This window comes from Ornithorhynchus anatinus, chromosome 2 (genome assembly GCF_004115215.2).
Source record: "Ornithorhynchus anatinus isolate Pmale09 chromosome 2, mOrnAna1.pri.v4, whole genome shotgun sequence".
Taxonomy (NCBI): domain Eukaryota; kingdom Metazoa; phylum Chordata; class Mammalia; order Monotremata; family Ornithorhynchidae; genus Ornithorhynchus; species Ornithorhynchus anatinus.
The window spans coordinates 17,657,024-17,679,868 of record NC_041729.1 but is presented as its reverse complement, the minus strand read 5'-3'; the positions used below and the strand labels follow the sequence as shown (position 1 = coordinate 17,679,868).

The 22,845-nt window shown below is 40.6% G+C and overlaps 1 protein-coding gene across 2 annotated transcripts; it reads right to left on the bottom strand.

Annotated features, from left to right (window-relative positions):
- Window positions 1–1,193: 1,193 nt before the first annotated feature.
- RSRC2 (arginine and serine rich coiled-coil 2) lies at window positions 1,194–22,842 on the bottom strand. Of its 2 annotated transcripts, none has more exons than XM_029057596.2 (9): window positions 22,644–22,842; window positions 17,661–17,817; window positions 16,819–16,862; window positions 14,207–14,397; window positions 12,812–13,015; window positions 8,902–9,024; window positions 5,487–5,566; window positions 2,484–2,740; window positions 1,194–2,033 (listed from the first exon to the last, which is right to left on the bottom strand). In XM_029057596.2, exons 1-9 carry the CDS (start codon window positions 22,647–22,649, stop codon window positions 1,866–1,868), a joined length of 1,230 nt encoding a protein of 409 aa, XP_028913429.1. In that variant the 5' UTR covers window positions 22,650–22,842; the 3' UTR covers window positions 1,194–1,865. The 2 variants fall into 2 exon arrangements, with proteins under 2 accessions (XP_028913429.1, XP_028913430.1); XM_029057597.2 differs by lacking the exon at window positions 22,644–22,842 and adding an exon at window positions 15,906–15,983 and having other exon boundaries at window positions 14,207–14,419; window positions 17,661–17,700.
- Window positions 22,843–22,845: the final 3 nt, after the last annotated feature.

Sequence of the window (22,845 nt, the reverse complement as noted above, 5' to 3'; positions counted from 1 at the left end):
AAATTAAATGAGCCACGCACAAGCAGATAGATGTGAAGTGCACACATAACAATACACACTGTTAAAAGGCACTTTATTGGAATAATAAAAGTGCTTACACCCTTGAATGCATAAATCTATTACCTGGATAACATACTGAGTATTTATCAAATACTTCCCTTCAGAACAGCAGCAATTAAACATAAATCTTTTAAATTGGCATGACTTCTAAATTTTCTGTTCCCACCTTACTTTCTTTATTTTTCACATTTTTCTAGTTTTACTTTGGTGCTTCTGTTTTTTCAGCATAGTTGCTAATTACTCTCTAAAGTGAATTTCTAGTCAGGCCTTCTTCAGTCTTGCAAAAACGTGAAAATGTTTTAATTGTCACGGAAACCAAATAAAATCCAGGATTTCTGGGAATTAAGAGAACACCAGTTGTAGAGAAAAAAATCTTTTATATTACCATCACCCAGCTTTGGGCTGGATTATGTGCCAAATTGCCAGATCTTCTAAAGACATCTACACAACATTTCTTTCATGTTTCAAGAGATGAAAACTAGACTGTACAAGGTTAAGTACAAAGTAACACAAGACAGTGGACACGAAATATCCATGTATGAGATTTTACCCCACCTGCAGCTTTACAAATAGTTGGAAAAGTAGAACCTGTTAACTAAAAATATTGTCCTTCTATAGTTCTGTCAAGTTTAATGGAAGTGGGTATATAACCTGATTACAACACTAACACCAGTATCACTGATCGGATATTTACAAAAGAATGTATTTTCAATAATTCAAAGTCAATGCCAACACCATGCAAGCTAGATGCTAGCTGTTTGGTGAACAAGGACCCAACATCAGAACAAAGAAAATTCTACAAAGTCCCAATTTTAAAAAATCATGTTTTTTCAAATTGCATCCATTCCGCCGCATTGAAGATGTAAATCCCAAACCCATCCTCTTTGTGGTGTCGGTCTGTGATCTTGCCATTCATACTGAGCATCCGAGATTTCTAAATACTTCTTCTGTTGGTTTCAGAGTCTTATAGCTTCTTCATCAACTGAACTACAACCAGCTTCATCTCACTCTACAAATCAGATACAAAAAATGTGTTTAGTTATACATTCGTTTGCACTAGAAACCTTATAAATCAATAGTACTGAGGATAAAAATGAACCTTTCCCCGTATGTTCCATCAATGAGCGACCCTTTATTGATTCTTCCCCCTACTGTATGCGCAGTAAATATCTAGTATGTCTGTGAATGAAAGTTAATTCAGTTTTGAAATAAGGGTAAGTCAGAGCAGCTAATATTTCTTAGTGCCCTTCCCTGCCCCTTTCAAGTTGCTCCTTTGCTCCAATTATTTCCTCTGTTTCCTTCCTGTCTGAAAATCCTGAAGTGTGCTACCTTGCACAACAATTTTCTTCAAGACACTTTTTGAAAGCAAAAATTGATCGATGGATCTATTGATTAAATACATTCGCTTAAGAGGCCTTTCCCCAAGTATTAGCTCCCGATAATCCCTTATTCTCAGGAATGAAATATGGTCCGTGAAAATTAAATTGAATAACCAGTGTGAAGTAGGAATCTTTACTGAACATTAATATAATTTGGGGATTTGTTACCAGACATATGAATAACTACTCTCACTTCTGCCCAATGATTGATTTCACTGTACATTCTGGAGAGAATGTGATAGCTGAATCAGGAAACATTCTACCCGCAACATGTGTCTGTGAGGATACCATGTAATGTTACAGTCAGAGCACTAAGATGCAAATTGTCCTTTACCCTGAGTTGTGTAAGAACAGACCTCTGCATAATAAGAGAACTGGGTGTGCTTGGTTTAGGTTAAGATATTGTGCAACAAATGCAGGAAGCACTTACAAAAAGCCATTAAAAGTAATAACTGCGACCATCTTCAGACGTTTAAGAGAGTTTGAAAAAAAATGATGCCATACCTTAATGCCCATTAATTTCCTGAACTTGACATTTTGGTCCTTGTTCCCAAAATTTAACTTTTCCCATATTTCTGCAGACTGTGACTTATCCTGTAAGAGACACAAAACATTAAAATGTACTGCAATTTCAATCAGGGCGTTTAACAGAAATGCAGCAGTAGTAAGTCACTTTAAAGAAATAATCATCTCAAGAGGAGGCAATTACATGTAAAACTAGCTTTATGACTGTTTTATGCCTTTTCTGCTCTGGGATAGGTGGCGAGGGGAGATGTCCTAAATCCAGCTTTGCAAACAGGTGCCACAATAACATATATGTCAGGGAATAATAATTAAATAAAAAAATCACAGGTTCAGTATTTTTGCATTTGCAAGTTAGGGGCAAATAAATGAATAAATAAATAGAAGTTCATACTGAGCCTTAAAAAAATCTTCCCAGTGCAAATTTCTCTCAAGAAGATAGGAAGCAAATATATTTTTCCACTGAAGGTGGCACAGAGAGGTTAAGATAATAAATAATACATTCAGGGAACTAAATCTTACCCCTTCTTTTTTGCCTTGCCAGAGCATTTTTCGTTTTTTCTCCTGTTCTGCAAATTTCATTGGGTTCACAGCTGCTGGGTTATAATAGCTAGGTACAGCTATTCCTGTCTCTGCCAATGCTTTGGCCTGTAATGCTGCCATTTGAGCTGCCATAGCTATTTGAGGAGTTACTTGTGTTCCTGATGCCAACAGGGCAGCAACATTGAGGACAGAGCCTCCTGTGGCTGCAGCGGCTGAAGAAAAATGAAAGTTCATATCTAAGAAAAGAAAACAAACAAAAAACAATTTCAAAAGAGAGTTTTACAAGGCAATCACATAAATATGGCCTGACAGCCAATTCGAACATTAAAAATCATGACAACACAAATACAGTATTTGCAGCCTTTCACTTAAGTGTGGAAATGATCTTGCGGCAGAACAAAAATGAAAAGGCATCACATGTGCGTGCCCCACTGCTCCAGCCCCAGGCCCAGCAGTCCAGGTGTGATGGGGAACCTATTTCCAGCTTATAGAAAACCAGGAGAGAGAGCCGTGGCTATGAGTTATCACAGCTTCAGTTCCAACCGGCCTACCTCTTAAATGAGAGGGGAAGAGCCCTAAAGGAAGGGAGGCATTAGCCTCTTTCAAAAACATTTTGTTGCCTCAATCCTGAGTCAGACCAATGGTCTACCCAGCCACATTAGGGTTTTTTTACATTAGCAGCAACAGATGCTTGGCTGAGCGCTGAACTAATGATTTGAAGATCCGTTAGCAGTTCTAACCTGGGGAGGCAAGCTGCATTTTTTGCAGTTTTTCAGGTGAAATGGAACCAAGCAGCAAGGATTTATTGACCACCTACTCTCTTTAAAACACTATTTATTAAGCACTGAATGTACAAGTAGACAGACATGATCCCTGCCCTCAGGGAGTTCACAATTTAGCTGGTGAGACAGACATAAAATTAGTTTACAATCAGGAAGGAAAAGGAGTGTGTTAATGAGCCATTAATGGTGTATGTTAAGACACTTAAATGCTTCAGGAGGCTCTCACTGCATCACTGGCTACTGAAATTCCACAGATTTCATCTATCCCATTAATTTGTCCCAAGGCAAACTCTACTGTTCAAGCAGTTCTTCATAGCTGGCCCAAGGTCATGCAGCAGGCAAGTGGCAGATCTACAGCATTCACTGAGCACCAAGCGTCATATTAAACATGTGGGAGAGTATACCATAGGTGTCGGGAGAGCTTACAATCTGATGGGGAAGATACAAAATAACTTACAGCTATGAGGAACTGCTTGAACAGTAGTTTGTAATTTAATTTATTCTTAGGTACAACAGAAGATTTCCCCCTTTGACTGCGAGCCCCACTTGAGAAAGGGACTCGAGTCTAATCTGCTTGTACTCCCCACTCCAGTGCTCAGTTCAGTGCTTGGCACACAGGTAAGCACTTAACAAATACGACAAGCATTATTAGACATATATGTCCCTAATAAAGTACCTTCCCCCATTGAAGCCCTTTTTTCTAGCTCATTCTCCCTTCTGCATCACCTAGGCACTTCAATCTGTGACCTTGGGACACTTGCTATCTGCCCCACTCTCAACTCCGCAGCACTTATGCACATACCCTTTAAATTATATATTGTTTGTTCATTTTAATGTGTCTCCCCATCTAAATGGTAAGCTCATTATGGGCAAGGAATGAGTCTGCTAATTCAGCTGTATTGTACTCTTCCACGCACTTAGTACAGTGCTCTGCACAAAGCAGGCGCTTAGCAAATACCATTGACTGATTGATGTATACCAGGATTCGTATTTAACGTATTTCTCATATGTGTGGGTGCACTGCTAACCATTGTACTGTGGGGTACTTTCCCACAGGGAAGGATAAAAGTAGCCTCAGTGTGTCACCCAACGAACAGCCAAGAGGCGTCTCTGAAATCCATCATTCTGGGGCTGTGTCTTTTGGGGGGAGACACGGCAACTGTTGGACTCTTGATCTGGGAGAAGTCTGAAACTCTGTTCCTCTGGTTACAGTACCACACTGCTTTTTTCTTTTCTTTTGGTATTTGACCTTGTTTTACTATTTTGATTGTTTCAACCCCTCTTTATGCATCTGTTACCAGTCCTCCCCAACTCTCGTAATCGGGAACCATGCAAATTCATTCATTCAACTGCATTTACTGAGCGTGTACTATGTGCAGAGCTCTGTACTAAGTGCTTGGAAAGTCCAATTTGGCAACAGATAGATTGCCATGTGTCTTCTTCCTCAGTCCTTCGTTTGGTGTTTTGTGCACAGTATCTGCATAATAAATACTATTACAACTATAACGTCATTTTCCTGTTCCTGAGTTCTACAAGTTCACGGTCCCATACACTTCCTCACCAGCCCCCTCCATAATTCACAGGGACTTTTCTGACTCCTTTGCACCCTAATTTTGTTACCAACTACCCAGCTCCTCTTACCCTATTGGCATCTCCTCCACAGTAGTTGGATCCTGTGTCCCAACCCTGGGTTTTGTCTGACCTCTAACCTTAGTAGTGTCCACACTCCATGGGCTTTGCAGGGTGATCCAAAGGCCTCCAATCAACTCATGCTTGTTCCCTGGCTCCCTCAGGAGATCCCATCCCTGAGTCTCTCCCTCCACATGTGCTCACTGCTGCTCCAAACTAGCAGGGGCTGGGAGCAAGGTGAGTTTGTCAGCACATCTTGAATAAAGCGCTGTCATCCCCTCTTAATGAAGAGGCCTGGGGGGAGATGGGTAAGAAAGGGGCCGAGTTAGGAGTCCTCTAGCTGTGGACAAAACTTGCTCAGAACAGGAGTGGGAATTGAATGGCATGAAGTGGGAGAGAAAAAGGAGGAAACTGCATTCCCTGTGCTGATTAGATGCAATATCGGATGGAGCTTTCTCAGTGACCTATCTCTGGATTTGCTCTATCGTGGACACTCGGAATCGGGATACCCCTGTAACTGCAAAGTGATCAAAAACATTCAATGTCTTTAAAATGCTGAATTCAAAATTACCTGCAACTATTTCTTGTTGTTTCTGTTTTTCCACCATTTCCTTTTCTCTCTGTTCTTGCAATTTCTTTGCTCTTTCCAACCTGTCAATGATTTAGAGTATGTAAACAGCTGATTATCTCTAAATATTAATCTAACTTCTACACCATTTCAGACAACCAAACAAGCTTGAATAGACTGCATTATACTTTATGCCACCAAAAACTCTAAAATTGAGGTTAGTTTACTTCAGAAAAGATACATTTTCTTGATAACCATTTTAATACTTGTAAAGGACTCCCCAATCATAGATAAAACCCACAGATTACTACAAAGAGCTCGAATCTTCATTATTATAGTAGTATGACAGCTCTTCCCATCCAGTCCCACTATGCATAAAGAGGGCCATTAAAAAATAGTCTTTCACTTCATAGGAACTAACCTAGTGCAGAAACAAACGCAAAATCAAGCTTGAAGGGGAAAAAAAACACCCCACCTGTTTAAGGTGTGAATCTCAAAGTAAAAATGGCCAATTTTATTTTATTCTATTTACCTGCTGAAAGGAGGATGAGCTGGTAAAGAAATGAACCGGTGGTCTAGCAAATTGTTTGCATTTATAATGTACACAGGTCTTGGAAAACGGTTGCCATATTGCTGCTGGAGTGATGTTTTTCCTTAGGAAAACACAGGGATACACTTTGGTTTCACCATACTCCCAGTGTTAAGAGTGTGAGAGAAGTTACTCCAGGCAGGAGTCCAAGAGATGGTGGAGGAGGAAATTGTTTGTTGTTGGTCCCTAACTTTCAGCACTGGCAACTTAAAATGTTTCACCACAGTTTTGATGAATGCTGACATTTAAATCCGTTTTATTAATAAGTACTATCTCCCTAACTCTTTGCTACTACTTTCAGAACACTTTAACTGCATTCACTGCTTTGAACTTTACAAGACTGGTAGATAATCTAAAACTACAGGCAAAACTTCAACAGATGCACCCCAAGTCCAACGATAACCCTTTCGACAGCTTTATTAGCCATGCCTTCAGAAGGTGTGTGATCAGAATAAATGACTCTTTGCCCTATGCTAAGTGATCTTCGGATCTGGCACATGCTTCTTATGAGCATATCTTGAAATTTTACAAGGCCGTTATAATGGAGGCGCTATGACCACACTTTCTGACACCTGACAGTCAGCGTGGCAGGAAGAGACCGGCCCCTCTCCCCACGCTGCAATCATCTAGATCCATCGCAGCCCCACTGCAGGAAAGAGGAGCCTTTCCCAGACTCCTGTTTGGTGACCCATTTGGGGCTTATGCAAAAATGTCAAGTTTCTGGCTATGCCACGACTACCTCCCCCTCAGACAAAACCATAGGGAGTCCTAGAACAAATCACAGAGAAGGTTGCTTTAGCTCAGGTGACAGCCCTGGCTTGTATGGCTTGTCTGGTTGAGCCGGGGCCATCATTTTCTGTCACCACTGCGCAAAGTGGAAACAGCAGCAGCCATGGCTCAGTTGGTCTGTGCAGCAGTTGCCAAGTAACCTTCTTTGCATATTTCTCGATTACCTTTCTCTTCTCTCTTGTGGTCACGGAACATGTCTACTAAATCTGCTATATTGTATTCTCCCAAGCACTAAGAACAAGTGCTCTGCACACAGTCAGAATTCAGTAAATACCATTGATTCATTTCTCGTCGTTCACTCTATTTTAGGCCCCACCCTGACCCAGACCAGAATGGTCACCTTGAAGTGAGAGTAAGCACTTTGCTAAATAACTATTTCCCCTCATCAGCGCAATTCCTTCCTTCAACTCTCAAGATGAATTAGCTAATGTGAGCCCCACATGGGACATTCTGATTACCCTGTATCTACCCTAGCGCTTAGAACAGTGCTCAGCAATAATAATAATAATAATAATGTTGGTATTTGTTAAGCGCTTATTATGTGCAGAGCACTGTTCTAAGCGCTGGGGTAGACAGGGGAATCAGGTTGTCCCACGTGGGGCTCACAGTCTTAATCCCCATTTTACAGATGAGGGAACTGAGGCACAGAGAAGTTAAGTGACTTGCCCACAGTCACACAGCTGACAAATGGCAGAGCTGGGATTCAAACTCATGAGCCCTGACTCCAAAGCCCGTGCTCTTTCCACTGCGCCACGCTGCTTCTCTGCTTCTCAGCACATAATAAGCACTTAACAAATACTATAATTATTATTACTAGCTGAAGGAACTAAGCTCATGACAGCTTGAAATTACAGTGTACAAGGAATTAAAATAGACAATTGGGATTTAAATGTTACTGGGCTAATATAAACTTAGTATGAGCAGAGGTATCGGGTTCATTAACATGGATTTAGTAATTCACTTCCTCTGGGGTGGACACCAAGAAGGAAAATGTGAATATAAAGGATGAGCACATTGCATTCAAGTGGTCTCTGCAGATTTTGATATCCATACCATTCACTAGGGTGAATGGAATGAGAAGGGGGTGAGCTCACCCCTTGGCTGCTGCTGCCGTTCAGCTGGAGAGAGTTTCTGCCAGGCTGGGTTCACAGAGCAGGAGCATAGCAGGTAACTTGTGATAAACTTTATCTTTTGCAATGGAAAAATATAGAAACTGAATTTAAAAAAGAAAACAAAATAATAACCCCAAAGTGCAGATTCTGCAGAATGGGAAAATTTCCAAACCTGTGTGCTGTCCTTTTCTCTTGACCTTTGACAGGTAACACAACAGTATTTCGGGATAATTTGGCCCTGGAAGGTTCAGTGAGTCATTTACATGTTCCTTTTGGTAGACCATTCCAATAAACATGGTTACCGGAGAAGCGGAGCCAATACGAAGCTTTCTCCACATTTGCTTGTGTCACATAAGGAACAGTGTTTCACTTGTATGGCAATGCAAATTCTGGGGTATACTTTAAAGTGAACTGTGTATTTAATTTTAATCAACCCATAGCTTTGACTGCCTACGTGCAGAGCACCAGAATACCCTTCAAAATAATCAAGAAAGAAATTCTAACAAGATGCCAAGTGCTATTCAGCAACTCTGTGTTCTTGGACAAAATTTCTGAATCTTTTTGATAAACAAAATGGAAAATTTCTCTCTGCCTTCTAACTCAATCACAACTAAAAGGGAGTAGGAGTTGCACAAGTTTCAGTCCAAAAAGACAATTTTGGGGAGTTTTGAATCTCTCGAAAAACTCCTAGGAAAGGTGAGTACGAAGAAGAGGAACATTTATCAGTCATGTCTATTAACAGCTGTTCAGGGGAAAAGTTGAGAATAAAAATTATTTTCCTGGAGTGAAGAATATCTTTAACACTGTATAAAAGAATATAGCGAACTCTCGACTCTTTATTACTATATTTCAATGGCAAACGTCATTCCATCTTCTAAAATACAAGTCTTGCTGAAGTCAATCAAAAAAATTAGAGAAGAAGAGATACCTTCTAGCCAATGCTTCCTGTGCATCCATTGCTGTATTTCGTCCTCTAAAAGGAGGTGGACTCGGAGTTCGGCTCAAACTTCTGCTGAATCTTCGTGGCTTTTCAATTCTCTTCTTTCTCTCTCTGTAATTAATCAGATTTTAACGGTTCCATCAGAGAATTTGATTAATTAATTTACAATGTAAGACAGGCTTGGTGCTGGCAACAGTTGCCTCCAGAAACTTCCAGGACGCCATTCCAGATCACACATTGAGCAACACAAAATAAAATAAATAATCCCAGTACATCACTAAATACTGAATCATCAACAATCTGAATCAAGATCCACATAAGTGGGGGCTGGGTGAGCAAGGTTGAACTGCTCTATACTGGGGTTCATAGCACAGAGTGCAAAACCTTTTTTTCAAAACAAACAGTGTTAAAGGTACATTCACCACGGTTAAAAAAAGTAATGCTCAAAAGAATAGGTCTTTTAATAAATGACCCTTTTAAAACTCTGCTACAATTCTATTCTGGAACAGTGTTTTGAATTAAACTCATGTTCTGATGTCACCCCTTCAACCCAATTTGCCTAGTCCTTGAGTATTCCAGGGCAGAGTAGAATGAAAGGGGGAGGCTGCTAAGGTGGGGAAGGGAGAGAGGGGAAAAGGAAAGAAAGCCAAAGCAGGAGTTGGTCTAAAAATAACATCAGTCCCACAGGCAAGATATGCAGGTCAATATACCTGGCGACAGAAGCACCTAATAATAATGATGGCATTTGTTAAGAGCTTACTATGTGCAAAGCACTGTTCTAAGTGCTGGAGCTCACGTGGCCTGTACCTAATCCCCCTTGAGCCAGCTCAGAATCACTGCCAAAAATGTACAATTGCTTCCATTTGAGACTACCTCCTTTTTCTGGTCATGGTAAAAGCCAAAAGCTCATTTATGGTGCATGCAAATTTTAGAGAATTCACAGAGTGTGACTTTTGTTTAGGGGCTGAAAAGGCTCAGAATGCCAACCGTCAATGAGAAGAACAATGCTACGCTATATCACGTTCCCCAGGACCACCAGAGGCTGGATCAGTGGTACATGGCTCAAAAATCATCTGCACAGCAACAGGTCCCAGTGGTAATAGCCTGGGACTGGGAGTCAGGAAATGTGGGCTTAGCACATGGTGTTTAACAAATACCATAATTACTATTACTAATTACTATATTAGATACCTTCCTGAAAATTCACCCTCTCCAGGAGGCATTCCTAACATGTCATTTCCGGCCACCCCTCAGCCTTCCTTAGGACCATGTTTCACAATAATCATAATAACAGTACTTGTTCAGCGCTTACCAAATGTCAAGCACTATTCTAAGTGCTGGGGCAGATTCAAGCTAATCAGGTTGGACACACAGTTCCTGTCCCATACGGGGCTCACAGTCTTAATCCCAATTTTACAGATCAGATAACATGCACAGGTGAAGTGACTTGCCCAAAATCACAAAGCAGACAAGTGAAGGAGCAGTGATTAGAACTTTCTGACTCCCAGGCCCGCTGCTTCTCATGGCCTAGTAGACAACGCAGATTTCTTTATATACTATATTTAAACGTATCTCAATCAATGGTATTTACTGAACGCTTACTCTGTACCGAGTACTTGAAAGAGTACAACAGAGCTTGATCCCTGCTCTCAAGAAACTTAATTATCTAGTGGATTGTATATCTGTAAATATATCGGAGTATCTAAAGTATTTCTAAGCAACTAAAGAAGGAAGACATGGCTTGTGGAGACATAGTATATAAGTATACTGCATACCATTATTATAGTATAGTATATATATGTTATACTATTGCTGTAAAGTGAATATATGTTATATACTATATAGTATATATGTACATATTTTTCTATTTATTTTATTAATGATGCACATATATCTATAATTTTATTTATATTGATTCCTGTTTACTTGTTTTAATGCCTGTCTCCCCCGCCTTCAAGATTGTGAGTCATCGTTGCCTCTATCTGTTGCTGAACTTTACTTTCCAAAAGCTTAGTACAGTGGTCTTCACACAGTAAGCACTCAATAAATATGACTGAATGAATAAGTAGGTTTATGCTGAAGGAGAGGAGCAATATATCTTTGGGGGAGAAAAGTTTTGCTTTTTTCCCAGGTAGAAAGCATACCAATGGAATGGAGAATGCAATTTTAATAACCTGAAAAAACTGCCAAGGATTATGTGGTTTCAGTAGGGGAAAAAAGTCAAAACTCCATTCTTCCTCTTCTTAATAATTATTGGGTAATTTTATATCTTACTATTGCCTCTGCTTTTCTGTACTGTTGAATCCTTTTTTTTGTCAAACAATAGATTTGCAAGCTTGGAACAAGTTTTATGCCAAAGATTTCCAATGTATTCATGAAGCTGCCTTTGTGTGCAAATACCATGCACATGTTTTCTATCTCAGAAACATTCAGGGCCGAAATAACTGTGGAGTACTCCTTTGGCTTCCTTCTTCAGTTGTCTGTTCAATTTTCAGTGTGCCACTCCCAGTCACATATGACGTCTAGTAGGGCAATGTCAGAATAAGAAGGGAGTGTTTCTTCCCCACTGACCCATCTCTTGACCATGCAATCACCAGAGTTAACCCATAATGTGAAAGCTTAATCCTCCTTTGCTGGGGAAATGCATCCGTCTTCCAGAGACTGAACAGTCGAATAGGAGATCTGAAACCAAGAGGGCCTGCCTCGTACTGCAAGTTCCCAAGCACCGGTGTCGTAGGTGCACACTTGTTTTGGCTTTCAAAATGCCTCTCTACTCATTTTGGGAGGGGGCTTCAGTGCTAAGTACTCAATTCCAAAATAAACCTTGGCCATCCTTTTGTTTATCCATACCAGGTGACTGCCGTTTGGAGCTGAGCTCTGAACCTGCACTGTTGCAGTAGTTCGGGATTGAGGATCTAGTCGTTTGCTGGCTCTCTACCTCAAGCAGCGTAAATGGAATTGGTCAGGTGACAGCCACAGCGTGGTGGATGTTAATCTTCACCTTCAGAGTGATACTTTTCTTCTACAGCCCGTGCTCCAGGCTTCCAATTTCCAGTTGTTAAAATAGCCTCAAGACGTGAAGGATGAAGATACTGCTAAACTTATTTTCCTTGAATCTGACACACTTCCTAAGTACACACTCTTACCAAGATAAGCACTAAAAAATATGCTCTTGTGATTAACCACATTAAATCACTCAGCTCTTATTACAGTTAGAAGTTATTCCAGTTTGATACTTATTCCAAGAAAAGTGGGGAAGATGTCAAAATAATGATTTTCCCACATGTAACTAGTTAAATGACATTCACAGAATTACTGAAGACTTTTATTCTAACCCCACTCCAAAAGGCCCTCGAAAACTTTAGCTAATGATTGGAAAGTTTAGAAACAACCAATCAACCAATGGTCTTTATAGAGTGCTTATACTGTGAGTCAAACATTGTACTAGTGGAAAGAGCCCGGGCCTAGGAGTCAGAGGTTGTGGGTTCCAATCCCGGTTCAGTCACTTATCAGCTGTGTGATTTTGGGCAAGTCACTTCACTTCTCTGGGCCCCAGTTCCCTCATCTATAAAATGGGGATTAAGACTGCGAGCCCCACATGAGACTACTTGATTACCTTGTATCCACCCCAGTGCTTGGCACATACTAAGCGCTTAACAAAAAGCCAGAATTATTATCATTATTGTTATTAGTAGAGCTGATAGGTAGGATTCCCTGCCCTGGAGCTTAAAATACACAGATCCAGCCTAGAATTTAAAAAAAAAATTATTTTCTCAAAGCAAACACTATTTAACTCCATAAGCAATTTTAACCTTCCTAGAAGGCAAACTACACATAAAAGTAAAGAGGCAAAACATCATTTGAAAATATATTATTCGGTTCTGTATTAAAGACTCACCGGCTTCTGCTCCTGGTCCTACTTCTGCTCCTGGTCCTATGCCTGTGCCTAGATCTTGACCTTGAACGAGATCGGACCCGACGCTTTCTTTCCCTGCTTCTAGAGCGGGACTTCCTCCGTTCTCTGCTTCTAGATCGGGACTTCTTCCGCTCTCTGCTTCTAGATCGGGACTTCTTCCGCTCTCTGCTTCGACTACGATGGCGCCTGAAAATACAGTAAAAAAAAAGGGGGGGGGATATTACAGAGCCACCATGTTCTGAATCAACCTTCCACTTATGATTATTGTTTTTCGCATTTTTGTAGCTCATATATGGAAAGGAGCCGGTGCAAGGTAAAAAAAAAATGTTGTGGATATCTTAGGGCGACTAAAAATCTTTGAGGACATATATTGCATATGTTTGCATGAGGGTTTCAAATTTTCAATGAGCTGCTTCATTAAGGTTTCCTAAGAAATCTGTAGCTAAGAGCTAGTAGTGAAAACTCTATTTGAACCGAGTACATAGCCCACAGAGAGCACCGCTAGGATATTTAACCAGAAACAATCAGGTAAGCCCAGCCCTGAAAAGGCATTATCCTGAATATATCTACTGAAACCTAGACATGTCGAGAACAAGCCATTTCAATGCAAAGCAACCCATATGCTGCATACATTCAAAGCATGAGGGTATTAACCTCAAAAAGTTAAGTATCATCTATAACGAGATAATGCCTTGTTAGTTCTAAGTGCAAAATATTGCACTTATGCATAGAATTAAGCATTATCCAGGCAAAAATTCAATAATGAAGGGCACCTTAACTAAGACCGATACTGAATCTACAAAGGAGGCAATGTCAAGTGACTATGGCTTGAATCCTTGAAAAGCTAGGAGTGGAACAATGGAAAGCTACTGAGTCTTTTACACTACCCTTCATCTGGACACAGATTCTCTTCTTTGAAAAGGGGTCAACCAGTTCCTCCAGCTTGTTAAACAAGAGAAATACCATAAGACTTTACTCTTGCCTCAAGAAGGGTTATCACGCTTAAGGCCTGGGAAAAAAAAGCCACAATTTCCTAGCTGTAATACTGTTCTTCCTTCCCACAGTTATACATTAGGAAACGGGGCCTTTCAACTGATGGGCAGGGCTAGAAAGAGAGGGGAAGGAAGTATAGCAAAACTTGGCAGGATGGCGGCAGGGGGACCAGGCTTTCCTGGATCCGGACTTTGTTCGGTGAAACTCCTGCATTCATGCCAACTCCCACTGGCCCTGATCTCTCCAAGAAGAAAGTGGAAAATTTTCAATGATTACCTGCCTGCAAGCATATGAGAAGTGCTAAGGAACTTGGACTTTCTTGGAATAAATAATTGTGATGGAATGATGTGCAAAACGTTAGTGATGATTACAGCTACTACGTACCTTTCCCGGGACCTAGATCTTGAGTGACTTCTGCCTCTAGATGTTTTCCTTTCTTTGCGCTTGTGTCTCTCCTCACCATTTTCAGAGGAATTTAGTCGTTCTCTTCCCTTATCTGAAGAATGTTCTTTGTCATTATGGTCCTCAGCCTTGTGCTTCTTGGAGGACTTATCTTTGGATTCATGTCTTCTTGCCTGTTTTAAGAAGAAGTTGGTTCTTTCAGGAAAATAGTGCAACAAAGAGAGTTAGTATGGGTATCAGAAGATAAAAATATGTTGTGATGCAACATTAGTAACCTTAGGAGTGTAGTTCAGTCAAAAATGATTTTCTATGTTTCTCATCAACTACCCAATGTTGCAGATGCAAATACAATTTTATTTCCTATTAAAAATCCCAAAATGCAATTTGCAGCACAGTGCAAAGCAGTGAATCATTTTCATGTCTTACTGAACCGTTTCATCTTTAGGAATGACTGATTAAAATAAAGCAACAACAAAAAAACCCCAGATGAAAACAATACATAAAATCATGTTCCTTTATATTCAGGAACAAGCGATAATATAAAGTGCACGTGGATTTGCCAATGTTTCTAGAACTGAATTCACGTATACACATCGAAGCATAAGTGCAGGTATATGCCCTAAGAATTAAAATGTACCTTGAACTATGAGCTTTCAAATTTGGCAAATCATTAATAATTCACCATGTGGGTGAGGACACTAAATGCAATTCCAATTAAGTATTTTATTACAAATAAAATCTGCAAGAATTTTTTTCTGCAATTTCAATTATTTTTAAGCTGAGTGTCCTTCTTCTTTTACAGTATAATAGTAGTGCCAAAATAATCTGCCACGTCAATTCTGTTTTTTGGACAACATTTGCACTGGAGTCTAAAAATGTGAGGCAATCACTTCTCTTCTTGATATATCCAGACAGGTTGTGGGTTTTTGGAGGGGTAAAATGTACCTAGGATAAAAAATGGCATTCACATCTGGTTCGTAAAAAAGGTTCTATAATTCAAAGAATCAGAGTTTAAAAATACAGTGACATAACCCCAATGCCATCATACTATGTTTTCCTTCACAGTGAAAAAAAAAAATAATAATCCAACACCCTGACGCTTAGTCTCGAAAAATCTCCATTAGCTACATCACACGATCAGTTATTTTTTAAGATGGGTTATACATCAGAGTGCCACCCTTACCACTTAGAATCGAAAGACTACATATTAAAAGGAACAATACCGAAACTGTAAGACTTCCCTATTTTAATTGTGTCTTCTGCTCAGTTTAAAATCCTGGGCATACTGTAAGCTCTCTTTCCATTTGGAAGTATTTGTAAAATAACTTGAATATATCCACCTCTACATTTAAATCCAACCACTTTATCTGAACACGAATATTAAAATTTAATGAAAAGGACCACGTCATGCAGTTATTTTACAGAAGTTAGGTATCTGAAGCAGACCTTGACTTTAAACAACTCCTTACTAACTGAACCCTTAAAATATACATTAGACTCAACAGTATGATGGCAAATCGTAAAGGCTTGCAAAAAGGTTAACTTTTCCAGTTAACAAAAAAGTTTATTTCACACCAGTTTCTGAGTCATAACACTCTATTACTAACAAAACACCATTAAGCCCCTTAATTGATTTAAGAGAGATTTAAGGGAAATAGGAGTTTGAATGACTAATAGTTACCTTATCATGAAGTAGGCTTATAATTTTGCTATCTGAGTCTGCAGCGTCTTCAGTTCAGTCTCTTCGCGCATTAGCACGCTGAGTATGATTTATTATAGAAATGTTATCATGTGAGCTAAACAAAATAGTCAATTTCACAAAAAACTCCTAAAATGCAAATTTTAACAGAGCTTGCCATTAGGGAAGGGAGGTGAAGTCCCTGCCCCATGGGAAGTTTTAGTTAGGAGACCCCTCACCCAGACCCCACGGGACTTATTCTCGCATTCAGGTTGCTACGTCTGCCGCTTCTTGTTGACTTTCTCCAATGTCTTCTCTGGTGATTAAGCCAGCCTCGCACCACGGCTGTTGCCTCTTCTTACTTCCCCTCACCCTTTTTCCTCAGGCTCTGCTGTCACCTCCACATCTCCAGCTGCCCCTCAGCTCATACTTGTGACCCGGGAGCGGTCTCTGAAAGGCTATCGGAATGCTATCCGAACAAACCTGTGCTACTGACGAAAAGACGGACTCTGCATCTTCCATACAAAAAAAAGGCTCCCCGAGTGAATGTACGCATCACTACGGACCAGGTCCCGGGCAGTGGCCAGCATAAGAAGACTTGGGACCTCAGGTTAATGGAAGCTCTGTGTGATAGACCTAGAAAACCGATTATATTTCTTCATATGAAATTTCACTGTGAATACTTTCATTAAAGTTAATAGCTTCTGCATGTATTTTTCCCATAAACTATTATCTCGTGGCAAAAACGTTGAATCCAATCATGCTTCTCTAGGATACTCCATAACCCAATTAACCTGCCAAATTTCCAAAGTTCTGGGTAACTTACCATAAAGTCATCATAAGCACACATACAGTTCTACCACATACTTTAATAAGTGATTTTTAAATTACCTATACGCTACAAAGTGTTAATTACCTCTTTGCTTCTGCTCCGGCTTCTGTGTTTTCTTCCTTCATTATCTGTATATAAAGACATTTTCTCAGATCAGCAATTTTACTTGAGATGGATTACTGTATTTTATTGACATGGCAGGCATGTTGACTTCTAAGACGGGCATGGACTTGATGCTTTTGGCTGCCTTCCAAATCTTTACGTATTAATAAACAATTTCACTCCTCTAGAGGCTTCCTTTTCTTCCCACTCTGTACGAGTCCAATTTCCTTGGATAGCTGAACTTGTGGCCACATTTTCTTATGTTGTTGAGTTCTTCTCATTTTACTGCTCTAACAATGAGCCACCACTGCAGAACTAAATGTATGCTTATTGTAACCCACCCTAAATAAGCAAGGCTGCCTTAACGTAAATAAGTCAACGTAAAAAACCGATGTATATACTATGTTACTCCCTAGCACTACATTTAAGTTGATTTATGAATGTGCAAAGCCTGTGAATGGAACAGTCCCTATTTTAACACGTTTAATGGGAAAAAAGCATGGATTTTACTGGATTACATATTAAAAATAAATCCCAAGAGTTACAAATATTGGGCAGTCAGTGTTTTAAAATACCTTTCTCTAGAATGTGGACAAGGTGAAATTTACATGCTCTTCTGGCATGTAAATAACTAGAAATTTATGCTAATTTACAGGATTGCTGCAATAAGTTGTTACTGTCTTTTACCAACTAGAAATGAAATATGAATCTTCATTTATGGTCAGGGAAAATCTGAATTAATCTTAATTCTAACTCAACCAAGGAAAAAACAAAACACTGTTAAAGGTGGCACTTATTACAAAAAAAGTCAGAGTAAGCTATACCTGATTTTCGTTTTCGTTCCCTTGATCGTGACCGTGATCTTGAATAATGATGTTTTGAAGTTCTAGGAGAATTAGATGCATCTGACAGCTCCTTTTTCTTTTCTCTATCTGGGGACGTCTTTTCTGGGGCTAGTCCATCTCGTTCTGTGTCACTAGCCTAGACAGCCAAGAAAAAGCAATAGACAAAAATTTGTTATTTTTCAAATAAGATGACAATTTGAAATTAATGGTGCCAGTTATTCTCTTCAATTTTTTTTAAGTTTTGAATAATTTGAAAGCATCTATTAAAAGGTAATCCATCAGAGTGGTGCCAACGTTTTTCTCAGAGTGCATTGGAAGATCCCTGATTTACTCTGGACAATGGATCTAAGGAAAGCACCAAGGAGAAATGAACACTATTCTGGTGATGGCTGCTAAATTTTTTCTTTGCTTAGGGCCCTTTAGGTTTTCTGTAAAAACTCAAGAATGTCATGACGTGTTTAAAATTATTTTTAATAGCATGATTTACTTCAGTGTGGGTTTAGAAGCTTGAACAGACTCAGAAGAAGATTCCAAAAACTTCTTATAAATTCTATACATTTTATTAAGGTCTGGGTCTGTTTCTTCTAATTTTACACAATGTTACGGATACACGTTCTCCTAACCCATAGATTTTGAGCCCCATAAAGGGCAGAGACAGAGTCTAAGCTGATTATCTTTTATCTTCTCCAGCACCTTGTTGAATACATACTAAGGACTCAAATAGCAACACCCAGAGCATTTAATTAGTATGGATAAAAAATTATAGAGGACTAAATTTAGGCATAAGTAACCTCAAATTAGGATTTCTCTCAAAAAGCCTATGACACAGAGAAGAAAATATTTCATTGTAAAGCAATATGGAAAGCTATCAACTCTACTTAGATTTTTCTTTCTTTTATAAAAAACCTTAAATGAGTTGGGTTTCTCCCCAATTGGGATTATCAGTTGGTATTATTTTATGGACTTTGCATAAAACCTTGTCATTTGATTACAGCATACCACTTTCCCTTAACTGAACTCTCGCACCAATTAAAATGATTCATTTTGCATCCATGTTTTCACTTCTAATACCTCCTTGTCCAGTAATCTTGAAAATAATTTCAAGTCACCAGAAATATATGACTCTCAGGTGAACATTATGAAAGTTGGAAAGCTGCTTCCTGTCAGGGATGAAAAGAATCCTGGATGATGAATTTAGAGAATGTTACTATGTTCACAGAGGCTTGCAAATGAAGAGGCAATCATGGAAAAAAAATTTCCATATAGTCAGAAAATGGTCTTTGATATACTAACACATTGAAAGGAACCCAAAAATTTCTAGGTGCTTGGGAAAACGAAGTTTATAGTTACTTTAATGAATACAAAAACTGGTCTCTGTAATATAAACCCCTCTTAGCGTATACAAAACTATTCTCTTAGAGGAAAAATTACTTTTACACACAGTGACTGATTAGTGGATAATGGGAGAGGCCAGAAAAATAAAACGGGATAAAAGAAAAAATGGCGTTAGCTTTATTTTCCTTTTTCATAGATTTATGTTGTAAATGACTGACTACAGAACCTCTGAGTATGAAATTCTTTTTCATCCTAAGAATGACTACACAATTGTTTTATCTTTGTTAATGTCTTTCATGTCACACCTTCCCTACCATCACCTCAGCATTTCTGTCCCCAGAACTTCTGGTCCCTATTTGTACATATTGTTTTGTATATTATACTATTTGAGGAGGACTTCCTCCTGTTTGCTGTAAGTTATTTTATTTATTCCACCACTGCTAGATTGTAAACTCCTTGAAGGCAGGGTCTTCTACTGTATTCTCTCACAAATTGTGCTCTGCGCAGAGTCAAGTGCTCAATAAATACTATTAATTGATTGAATTCAAAGCATAAAGTCCCTTTAACTAAATGTGAACCTCTAATAATAAAATTATGACTCTTACAGGAGACTGGAGAAGTAGCAGCTCGTTCTGCTGACTTTGGGAATAGGTTTCTCCATAAAGCAATGTGCAGAAGGCTAACTCCTTCTGAATATTTCTGTGCACCTCTAAACTTCTCTCCTCTTGCGGCATCATGTTAAATCATTTTTATAAATTCATTTATTTTCTTGAGAATGAATGCAAACTAATTTAGAAGCTGTAGCTGGTGGTGGAGACCATTACTACCAATACATTTGTTTCAGCTTCTTGCAATGGGATTTATCAAGTTTAATAGGGTCCTTTTTTAGCAACAATTTCTCTGGGTGAGATGCAATTAACAAGACATCTGAAAAATCATTTTCTAGATACATTTGTCTCCCCATTTCAACAACTTCTTTGCTACCTGCTAAGGAGTCTCTCTTAAGCTTCTAAAATACCACCAATTGTAATGAGTGCTAACTCTTCCAAATGTCACCTTCTGGTTTTCTACTGGTTAAATAAACTACTGCTTATTTAAATCACGGGGAAAAGACGGGGATCACTGTACTACACTAGTCACTAGTCACTAATCAATGGCATTTTTAGAGTACTCACTGTGTGCACAACACTGTACTTAAACACCCAATAAAGTACAAGAGCTAGTACACACTGTTCCCTAACAAAGAGTTTAGGATCTAGAGGGGGGAGGTAGACGTTTAAAAAATTACACATTATGTACACAAGTGCTGAGGGGCTGAAATCATGCTAGATTACACGATGATCACCACTGCCATTTGTTAAAACCTTTTTTGACAAGAGTTGGCTAAAGATAAATCAGATACCAACAGTCACTGTGTAAAGTTAGTTCACCTCACTCTAGACTGTGAGCTCGTTGTTAGAAGGGAATGTCAGAGTTTACTGTTGAATTGTTCTTGCCCAAGTGCTTAGAACAGTGCTCTGCACACAATAGGTATGAAGTGACGTGAAGCAGCGTGGCTTAGTGGACACGGCACAGGCCTAGGAGTCGGAAGGATCTGGGTTTTATAATGCTGGCTCCAACCACTTTTCTGCTGTGCGACCTTGGGCATATCACTTATTTTCCCTGTGCTTCAGTTACCTCATCTGTAAAATGGGGATTAAGACTGTGACCCCAATTTGAGACCTGGACTATATCCAACCTGACTGGCTTGGATCTACCTCTGTGCTTAGTATAATAATAATAATGGTGGTGGTATGTGTTAAGCGCTTTCTATGTGCCAAGCACTGTTCTAAGCATTGGGGTAGGCAGGAGGTAATCAGGTTATCCCACGTACATCCTGGGAGTCAGAAAGTTATGAATTCTAATACCAACTCCACCACTTGCCTGCTGTATGGCTTTGGGGAAGTCACTTCACTTCTCTGTGCCTCAGTTACTCCATCTGCACATTCCAAGCGCTTAGTACAGTGCGCTGCACAAAGTAAGTGCTCAATAAATGCAATAATGAATGAATGTAAAATGGGAATTGGAAGGCCTTGAGCCTCAAGAGGGACAAGCAACGTGGCTCAGTGGAAAGAGCCCAGGCTTGGGAGTCAGAGGTCATGGGTTCTAAACCCCACTCGGCCACTTGTCAGCTGTGTGACTTTGGGAAGGTCACTTAACCTCTCTAGGCCTCAGTTATCTCATCTGTAAAATGGGGATTGAGACTGTGAGCCCCAAGTGGGACAGGGACTGTGTCCAACCCGATCTGCTTGTATCCACTCAAGCGCTTAGTACAGTACCTGGCACATAGTTAAGCGCTTAAGAAATGCCATAATAAATAAATAGACAGACAGACAAGGACAGTGTGCAACCCTATTTCCTTGGCTCTGCAAGGAATACCTACCACATAGTAAGCGCTTAGCAAAAAACGTTGAAAAAAAAAAGTGACTCCCAACTACTTTCAGAACCATATTTTTACCCCCGTCAATGGGCAGGGATTATCTCTATCTGTTACCGAATTGTCCATTCCAAGCGCTTAGTACAGTGCTCTGCACATAGTAAGCGCTCAGTAAATACTACTGAATGAATGAATGACCGTGTGTTGAGGAAATGGAAATTTTTGCTTTCAGAAGGCCACAAAGAGAAACCCCCGGACCCTGGGACTTTCAGAATGCTGCCTGGAATTTGAACTAGATCCACGTTGCTACAAAAAAGGAGGAAAGGAATGTACAAGGCCTATTTTCTTTCTTGCTCTACAGGATATGTGCAGTCCTGTTAGTCATCCACTAATGCCACCCAGCAGGCTTTGATATCATCACAACGCAGGCTCAACGCCCGTAAAACCTAACCTTAACGCTTCGGGACTGGTCAGGAGGGGATTAAAATAAAAAAAAAAGGAAAAGAATGGAGAGACTTCTTCCTTGAAATTGTTCATTATATTGATCCAGCTCGGTGCCGAGCCTTCTCAAGGCTTTGCCCGGATGGGGGTCACTGGTCTCGGCCGCTGGTTCCCCACAAAAGTGGAACCGACTCCTTTTTGGGAGACTATTTGAACCTTTCCTGGGACCTTCCCCCGATTCTCTACCTTTGGGCTGATGGAAGCTCTTCGCAGGACTCGCCCCAAGAGGGCCGATTCGCTTACATGCGGTGAAGGACAGGCCAAAGCCACCGGGGAAGAAGGGCTTGACCTCTTCGGCCCTCCTTTTTCCCCCTGATCATCATCCCCTTGCCCAGCCCATCCGATCGATAACTTGTAACTCTGAGGGTTTGTCCCCGAAGAAAAGGACCGGCTCACGGAGGGGCACGGCTCCGGGAAGCCCCGAAATCGGGCGCCGCGGCGAAAGCGACGCTCCCCGGGGCCCCAGGAAGGGGTAGGAGTTAAAGAGGAAAGTTCTGGAAGGAGACACTCCCTCAGGCTCCCCCCGTCCTCCTCCCTCGGCGCCACCTCCCATCGGCCGCCCGCCATGATGGCGGCGGACGAGGCCGCGGCGCCATTTTGTCCACATCGACCCGTCCCCCCCGCCCCCCCGGCTCCTCGCGGCGGCTCCTCCGTCCCTCCCGCCCAACCCGGAGGCCTCCCGCGGGTCCAGGGCCGGAGTCGACACTTACCGCCATGGTCCACAGGATCCAGGCCGCCGGGGCCGCGCTTCCACTTAAGCAGCCGCCCCGGTATCCGCCGCCGCTGCCGCCGCCGCCGCCGCCGAGGCGCTGCCAGACCCAACGGCTCGCGCCAGAGACCCGGATGGCACAAAGGGGCTGCGGCCCACACCACCGCACAGCCTTCTGGGAGTGGGGTCGTGACAAGAGTTGC